At 43.7% G+C, this 9,095-nt stretch overlaps 1 protein-coding gene and 1 non-coding gene across 2 annotated transcripts; one reads left to right on the top strand and one right to left on the bottom strand.

The window, feature by feature from the left end:
* Positions 1 to 1,753: 1,753 nt before the first annotated feature.
* On the top strand, positions 1,754 to 7,305 carry cd248b (CD248 molecule, endosialin b). Its single transcript, XM_021591497.3, has one exon. It carries the CDS (start codon positions 4,569 to 4,571, stop codon positions 6,651 to 6,653), a length of 2,085 nt encoding a protein of 694 aa, XP_021447172.3. The 5' UTR covers positions 1,754 to 4,568; the 3' UTR covers positions 6,654 to 7,305.
* A 1,536-nt stretch (positions 7,306 to 8,841) lies between these two features.
* Positions 8,842 to 8,923, bottom strand: trnas-gcu (transfer RNA serine (anticodon GCU)). Its single transcript has one exon. It is a non-coding gene; the product is annotated as a tRNA-Ser (tRNA).
* Between the last annotated feature and the right edge of the window lie 172 nt (positions 8,924 to 9,095).

Below are 9,095 nucleotides of genomic sequence, written 5' to 3'. Positions count from 1 at the left end.
TTTTCCTTTACCCCATAACAAAATCAATGGGAATTTGTTCCCTACCATTAGTTGACCACATGGCTGTAGTTAATTGTTTCAGTATGTCTAATGGGAGTCCTCGGGCGGCTGATGCATGGTGCCTGGAAGCCAACATGAAGGACATGGGCGGTCTGACCAACACAAGCAAACAGTGATACGGTTTACATCTATACAAGACGGCTGATTTTGAGCCTGAACTTTGCCCTTTTGTCAGAAAAGTCAAGGAACAAGACACCTGTAAATGAGAATATCCAAATATGAAATTATGGATCAAAGATGACAAAAATGACATGATTAAAAAAAAAAAACAACAACTAGAAAGATCAGCTGAGAATACTGAGACTCAGAGAAGGTCTACTGAGTAACTAAAAACAGGTGGAGCCAGTCTGAGAACCTGAACTACTTTAATATCTCCAGGGTTCATACATACAGTAGGAATAGTTGGACAAAAGCAAGCCATCAATCACAATAAAAGGCAACGTTTTAATCTATTGTGCCTTAGCACTGCACTGCATATCAGACAAGGTCTGAGGTATGTGTAAACTGGCTGCCAGGTCCATAGAGACAGAGGCAACATATGATTTCCACACAAGCAGCAATAAGAGCAACACATGCTACATGCATTAATGGTGAGGACAGAAAGAGGAGGAGAGGGTATAAGAGAGGTCGTGGCAGTTTATACTACACCTGGGACATTTTCAATAGGATGCTAGGTCTCAGCATATTCACATATAAGTGGAATATATAGAATGGAATATATAGAACCATGTCTGTTCTATCTATTGCAATTCCATAATTCAACTCCAGAACTCCTCACTGAAAACGGCGAAGGCTGGATTTTGGCTCTTTGGAAGCAGGAGGGGCTAACATATCTGAGACTCTCATGCAGACTAATTGGAAAGCCAGGCAGAGTAAGAAATTGAGAAAGAGAGGGAGAAAGACAGGGAGAAATAAAGTGAGAAAGAGAGGGAAAAGAAAGGGAGAAAGGGAAAAAGAGAGGGAGAAAGAGAGGGAGAAAGAGAGGGAGAAAGAGAAGGAAAAGAAGAGGGAGAAAGAGTGGGAGAAAGAAGGAGAAATAGAGGGAGAAAGAGAGGGGAAAAGAGAGGGAGAAAGAGAGGGAATAAGAGAGGGCGAAAGAGAGGGAGAAAGAGAGGGAATAAGAGAGGGCGAAAGAGAGGGAGAAAGAGAAGGAAAAGAAGAGGGAGAAAGAGTGGGAGAAAGAAGGAGAAATAGAGGGAGAAAGAGAGGGGAAAAGAGAGGGAGAAAGAGAGGGAATAAGAGAGGGCAAAAGAGAGGGAGAAAGAGAAGGAAAAGAAGAGGGAGAAAGAGTGGGAGAAAGAGAGAGAATAAGATAGGGAGAAATAGTGTGAGAAAGAGAGGAAGAAAGAGCAATCCCTACCACAAGACTCTCTTCCTGCCACAGACAATCTTTCTTTCCTCTGTCTGAGAGCTACGCCAGAGAGGTCCCCGTGGGTCTCTGGGCTCTGTCTGAGAGCTGGTCAGATTTATAAAGTCCTGGTGTCCTCCCTGCTGCTACAGCAACGGTAAGGTCAGGAGGAAAGATGTGGAGCTGAACACCCCTTCATTTTTGGTCAGTGTCCCAGATGGGTATAGATAAATAGTCTAGTCTGGTGTGTACTTGGGCAGAGGTCTGCTCTCAGTGGCTTCATTGTTTTACCATTCCTATTGGTTGGCTAGCTAATTCATAGATTGATCCAAGACTTAGTTTGGGGAGAAACAAGTCTTTCTTGTAACTAAAAAAGAACAAAACGTTCTCTTCACACACTGTTCACACAAGTTTACAAAATACAGAATGAATGTAAAAAATCAACCACCGTGTTGGATTTTATTCACACAAACCATAGCGCATTTGAGTCCTGTTACTTCTGTTACTTGGCTCCGTGTTCAACAGTTCAAACATAGCTGGTTCTGGATCACTGATATTACATAACAGGAATACACGCTGCTGACCTTGTGAATTATGTGCGCCATGTCAGCCAAGCTAAACAAATCCCAAAGAACAGAATCATCTAATCAAATGTTATTTTTAACAATGCAGTTTTAAGAAAAATACAACAACAAAAAAGTAAGAAATAAAAGTAACAAATAATTAAAGAGCAGCAGTAAAACATCCATAGCGAGGCTATTTACAGGGGGTACCGGTACAGAGTCAATGGGCAGGAGCACCGGTTAGTCGATGTAATTGAGGTAATATGTACATGTAGGTAGAGTTATTAAAGTGACTGTGCATAGATAATAACAGAGAGTAGCAGCAGTGTAAAAGAGGGGGGGGGGGGGGGGGGGGGGTAATGCAAATAGTCTGGGTAGCCATTTGATTAGGTGTTCAGGACTCTTATGGCTTGGGGGTAGAAGCTGTTTAGAAGCCTCTTGGACCTAGACTTGTCGCTCCTGTACCGCATGCCGTGCGGTAGCAGAGAGAACAGTCTATGACTAGGGTGACTGGAGTCTTTGACTATTTTTAAGGCCTTCCTCTGACAGCCAGTGTTAGGATAACTTCAATTAAAGCTGCACTCACAGTTTCAAACTATGTAAAGATAAATTATTCAGTGTTGCCAAATCAGTGATAGTCAAGCTAACAAACATTATTTATTTAGTTATCATTAACTTATTATGAGTAAGTTATTTGTTTTTTTGGTCATGTGTTCATCAACACCAGGTGTGGGCAGCTCAAGCTGCAGCATGGATGTATTCATTTATAAAACAATCAAGAAAATAACTAAAAAAAGATATAAATATGAGATTAAAAGGAATGCATGCTTGATAAGCTCTGCAGAGTTGACCTGGAGCAGGAAGTGAACTCATAAGGCTCAAGTTTCCTATTTGTTTGCACTGAAACTCAAGCCAGCAGAGCAGGTCAATCTGATAGACATCTGGAACTCACTGAGCTGATGCCCCAGATGACCTCAATGAGTGTGTCGGCATAGGCCTAAACACTCAGTGATTGGAGGAGCAGACACTGTATTGTAGGCCTAAACACTCAGTGATTGGAGGAGCAGACACTGTATTGATCTGTTTCCTATCACTATGTCAACAGACAAGGGCTAACCGGACCTTCACATTGGTCATTATAAAATGAAGACGAAATGATGACCAAAAAAAACAGATATTCAAACAGTGTTTTGATACTGATCTGTTAAGTGTGTTTTGACATCTGTGGCGTCTCAGAAGGTCATGTGCCTGATATAACCCACAATACAAATTCACCCAGATGTCAACAGCAGGAAAGACATATTCTTCTATGTGTATTATACTAAGCCCTTGGCATGGTACTGTATCTAGCCTACTAGCACATTATGGAAAATACGATCTGGGAGCCATCTGGAAGGATATTGTCCTGAACCAGAATTGTTTGACTTGGAAAAGACCAGTATGATTTCAGACTGTTTGAAACATACTGTATTTTGCCCCAGGGATGGTCAAAAATATCAAGCTAATACCTGCTGTGACAGTGATGCAGTAGTGAGTCCCACAGTATTGGAAACCAAAGGTGGACTTAATTTAGAGACGGTTGGAAAATAGACAAAGAGAACAAAAACAGCCATTGCTTGAACTCTGTGACTGTTGGATAACCTGTAAACTGGTACAGAGGCTATTGTATTGTTAACGCCACAGTGAACTCCCTTGCTCCTTTTCATCCTGACCCTAAAAAGCTCTGCACACAAACTATTTGTCTGCATACTTTCCATTTCCCACAGATTATGTAAACCTGCGTAGTCACACATCTTGACCCAATCATCCAACACTGTACCAATGTTTCACATCTCGAGGCATCAGGAGTGTGTCAAGAATGAACAATTCTAAATCATATTTGGGTTGTTTTTTTTGGGGGGGGGGGGGATAAATCCAGCCACATGAAAAACTCTCTAAACGTAACAGCCAACAGACGTTTGAAAAATTGAGACGATTTTTTACGAGAATCTGGACATGGAATTCAGTACCTGAGATGGTTTGTTTCACGGTTGAATATACATCAGAAAGAGAATGGAAACGCCTAGACTGTAGGAAAGATCGGTCATTAGAACAAAAACAATTATAAGTTTTGACCGTCTCCACTCTTCATCCGTCTGAGAAACTGGGAAAATGAATCAGTTTCCATTATTGTGGCTGGAGCTGAAGAAATTGTTGTGGTGGGGGGTGGTTGGTAGCAGGGTTGCGAGTCATTCCCTTAAAGTTATGAAAACCATACGGCACAAGAGAAAACCATCGTCCAGCACAGCAGCCCCCCCCCCATCCTCCACACAGTCAGTCTTTACCCAGCCCCTCTTCCAAAAACACACAATCCTTTTTCCTTTACATACCCTCCTTCTTTCTTTCTCCCCTCCCTCCCGTCTCTTTTCTTTCTCCTGCAGATCAGTTAGAATGCTGCTACCAAGGCAGAGGTAGACCAGCAAGGAGCTCAGGAGAAAGGCCTCTGACTAAATGTAAGAGAATAGTTTTGTTTGGGGAAAAGTTGTGGAGTATTAACAAAAAAGCAGAAAGAAAAAAAGTATTACTTAGAGAGAGGTGTAGTTAGGTGAGAAAAGACAATGGTACAGATGGGGAAGATGAGCTGTGCCTTGCGCTCCTGTGCTCTTCTGACAGTCTTGTGTGCCTGCTGGCCTCCCTGGACTCTGGGACAAGAGCTGCAGGAACAAGATGCCCTCTGCACTGCAGATGGCTGCTACGCCGTCTATTTCCAACGTAAGACTTTTCGGGAATCTGCAAGGTTCTGCAAGGACAAACGTGGTTCCCTGGCAACCCTAAAGAGTTCTGAGGAAGCGGCTATGGTCCATGAGCTCCTTTCGTCGGTGGAGCAGCGCGGCCCTCGGGCCAGGGTCAGACTGTGGATTGGGCTCCATCGCCAGCCCAGGCAGTGCTCTGCCACACGCCCACTCAGGGGATTCCAATGGATCACAGGTGAACAGGACACCCAGTACAGAAACTGGCTGAGAGCGGACTCACCTAGTACCTGTGCCGCACCCCGCTGTGTCGTCATAAGCGTCAACACTGCTGCTGACACCCGGGAGCAGCACGACAACTTCAAATGGCTGGATGGCTCCTGCTCACTGGCTGTGGATGGATTCATGTGTCACTACACCTACCGGGGGATGTGCCCTTCTCTGAAGAGTGAGGGAGGGGGACCTGCACTGTATACCACCCCTTTCAGCCTGCTCAGCACCATCCTCACTCACATCCCCTTTGGTTCAGTAGCCACCTTGCCCTGCCCAGATAATGAAGACAGCTTAGGAGACCAGTCTGTTCTTTGCATGCTGAGGGAGGATGGGAGTGTGGGCTGGTCAAAGGATGCCCCCCTCTGCTCTGATGGCCCCCAGGACTGGTGTGAAGAGGAAAATGGTGGCTGTGAGCATTTCTGTCAGAATGCTGACACACACTATTACTGTGAGTGTTCTGACGGCTTCACACTGGCAGAGGACGGCCAGACCTGCCAGCCGAACCATTCCTGTGGCACGGCCAACTGTGAGTTTGACTGTGAAGAGAATACTAAAGGATTCCGCTGCAAATGTCCAAATGGTTACCTGTTGGCACCTGGTGGACGCAACTGCCTGGATGTTGATGAGTGTCTGCAGGCGCCCTGCCCTCAAACCTGTGTAAATGCTCCTGGGACATTTGAGTGTCGCTGCAATGAGGGCTACGAGCCTGATGAAGACGGAGAATGTGTGGATGTCGATGAATGCAAAGATTCCAGCAGCTGTGCACACAGATGTGAGAACACCCCTGGTTCCTATGCCTGCCACTGCCGCCCAGGCTTCACTGAGCTGCCCGATGATCCAGGCTTATGCCAGGACATCGATGATTGTCAGATCTCCACAAGCTGCCACCAGAAGTGTCTCAACTATGTGGGTGGGTTTGAGTGCTATTGTGAGGCAGGGTACGAGCTGCAGTCAGACCAGTATTCCTGTAAGGCCATTCCAGAGGGTGAACATGAGTATTCATCCACAGCTACCTCATCCTACCAAACCTCTTTCTCCTGGGTCCCCGAATTCCCAGACTGGGTTACTGACACCACAGCTTTGGAGTGGCTGACAGAGCAGACCAGCCTTGAGAGGCTTCCTACTGAGAAGACAGCCTCTATGCCGGTTCCACACAGGCCGTCGAATGACCATAACTCACACTGGGATGTTCTCACACGGAGAAAGCCTGCTCAGAACACTGTCACACCCTTGCCCAGCTCATCCTCCCAGGAAGATGATGTCACTCAAAGCCAAGAAGGTGATCCCTCAGTGGTGCCCAGCGTTAGTGACAGCCACCACCCAGCAGTCCAGAATGACAGGGGGGCTGGGAGAGTGGTAGAAACCCCAGACAGTAACTCTGAGATTAAGGCCGCCACCACCCCCACCATCACACTCAGAGTCCCACTTCCAGACCAAACAACAGCATTCGCATTAGGGGCAGAGCGGCCTGACAGTAAGGGCAAAAGGAAGCAGGACAAGAGCTGGCTTCTCGTAGCACTCCTGGTGCCCCTGTGTGTTTTCATTGTGGTGATGCTGGCTCTGGGCATTGTGTACTGCACTAGCTGTGCTGTAGAACAAAACAAGAGAATCACTGACTGTTACCGCTGGATCGTCACCTCCAAATCAGAGGACAAGAACAAGGCGAAATCTCCTGCTTGACCAATAGAGGGCATACTGACTTTTTAATGAACAGTTCTGAATAGGGGGGGGGGGGGGAGATGAATAAAGGGTTAAATAAAGAACAGGATCCAGACCACCCATCTGATGGCCTCTGCTGCTATCACAGTGAAACTGAACCCCTGCATACTCCTGCAGAACATTATAGTGTCTCTGTCTGAAGTTAATCTACAAATAGTGCTTATTAATTATGACAACATAAATTAAGTGCTGTTTTTTTAGGTGTGGTAAAGATCTGATAAACGCTTCTGAAGACAGGGGAGATGACTTTATCGAGAGGAAGGGGTTCATATTTCACTGCTAGTGCTTATTTCGCCACCATCAGAAAAATGTCTTAAACAATTATTAATTTAGCAGGTGCTAAAGTGTATTGTAGACCTCGTTATTGAGGTTACTGATAATCAACAGAATAAACTTCAGAGTATTCATTTAAGAAACCTAGATGAGAAACAAGCCCATAACATGTGTGGAGAAGAAACACTGTGCAAGCAAAATGCTCCAATTGCAGAATATTTGGATGTGTTGCCATTTGTAATGTGTACCCACTTTTGTTAGTTAGGCCTAAATTGAATTATGTCCTTCTAGATTCGTTGCACTGAGTATGCATTGGATTTGAATAAAAATCAATAAACCATTTCTGTTTTGTTTGACTGACACACCTCATGCCGTGAAAACGACGATGAATAGAGCGAGCCAGCTTGTAGTCCTAAAACAGAAATGAGTTCCCTCTGGTTTGTTCAGCCATATCTATGGGGAAAAGGAATGGGGAAAGAATAGGGTTTCGGGGATAAACACCAAATATAAGTTCTAGGCTTAGGAGATCTTATATTTTGTTGTTCTATGAGATAATATCAGTCAGTTAACATGTCCTTTATGAATTATGAAGCCTTTATGTGCTTTTCTTTGTAACATTTATGCTTCGACATTCATAAAAAGTGAAGTTGGCTGATGAAAATGATCACATGGAACAAAATGTAAATTAAGATCTCCTAAGTCTGTGTTTACCGCCAACCTTATTTTCAGTGTTTATCCAAAAACCTTACAAAAACGCCATTAATTTCTCCATAGGCTTTGTCCAACGAACCAAATGTACACATACATGTTATTCAATCATTGCACCCACACTGCTCTCGCAATTCAACGAGCGTCTGAGTAGCCAGGCGCGAAAATAGATCTTGGTTCTATTTGTGGAGCTTAATGCGGTGCAAGTCCCACCTCTCCCATCTCCTCCTTGGTTTTTATGAGCATATACCCACGTGGGTGATTGAAAGATGAACTAAGCTCCACACACCAGTCTATAGTGGTAATGCACCTTAAATTGGTTGCCAACCACCATATGAAGTCCAAAGAAGAAGCCTGAAGAAGGATAATTACCCTTTAATCTGTGGATTAATTGTCTTGTGCATTTTAGGTAAAATAACAAACCAATGTTTATATTCCAGGACAAATTACCTAGCAACAATAAACGTGCTAGCTAAATTGCCATAAATGTTGAATGCTTTTCGACCTGTCCCCAAGTTAATATAGTTGGTCTGGTGTGGGGGGGGCAAAATCAACATACGCGCGATGGCACACGCGGACGCACGTGCGCGTGAGGTCTGGTCAGCTTGTTTTAGTGGCTACAAAAATAGTCCGTTACAATTTCTCTATACCCAACACCAAGAGAAATAGTTAAATCTGCCTCCTTTTGCCTTTTATTGGGTAATAGCGCCCCCACGCAGTTAGGGTCTAGGCCTACATTTGTAAAATATGACTATTTCCATGTTTTCTACTGTGACATACAGATTAAAAACTGTATCACTTTCACTAACAAAATAATGTGGGTGTCTTCTAACATTTAAGATTAAACATAAACACAATCATCAGGACTTTTACTCAGCCTATACATAATAGTGCTATAATAGGTTATCATATCCATATTCTTCTTTTTCCTAATTTTGGTAACACTTCCTATGAATACCGTATTATACGGATATCTGCATTATATGGACATTTAGAATGGTTATAGTATGCAAGGATTTAGAGTACTATGTGAACAGGTTGTATAAAGCCTTCACTTGTCTTGCTTTATAATACAAAATACTCTTATTATTCATAATTCGCCGTTATCTTGTAAAGACTAATAGATCATCGCAACACTTGCAAAAGTAATGGAGAAAAATGTATATATCGACGAGGATGGGATTCGAACCCACGCGTGCAGAGCACAATGGATTAGCAGTCCATCGCCTTAACCACTCGGCCACCTCGTCGGTTGGAATATTTGCGGAAAATATCTAAATTTATCCGTAGAAAATAATTTTATGCGCGTTAATAATTTGTTATTATGCTTTGCTTTTCGATTTATTTGCACCAGTTTACTACTGTAGTGAATATACCATTCCAAAACTACGTTAAATTGCTTTGGATTTATACAACATGAGG

This window comes from Oncorhynchus mykiss, chromosome 29 (genome assembly GCF_057628025.1).
Source record: "Oncorhynchus mykiss isolate SJ-2025 chromosome 29, ASM5762802v1, whole genome shotgun sequence".
NCBI classification, from domain to species: Eukaryota; Metazoa; Chordata; class Actinopteri; order Salmoniformes; family Salmonidae; genus Oncorhynchus; species Oncorhynchus mykiss.
This window is presented reverse-complemented; position numbering and strand designations above follow the sequence as displayed.

Excerpts from the sequence above, each read along its gene's own strand:
- cd248b (XM_021591497.3), top strand. The coding sequence starts at position 4,569 with ATGGTACAGATGGGGAAGATGAGCTGTGCCTTGCGCTCCTGTGCTCTT.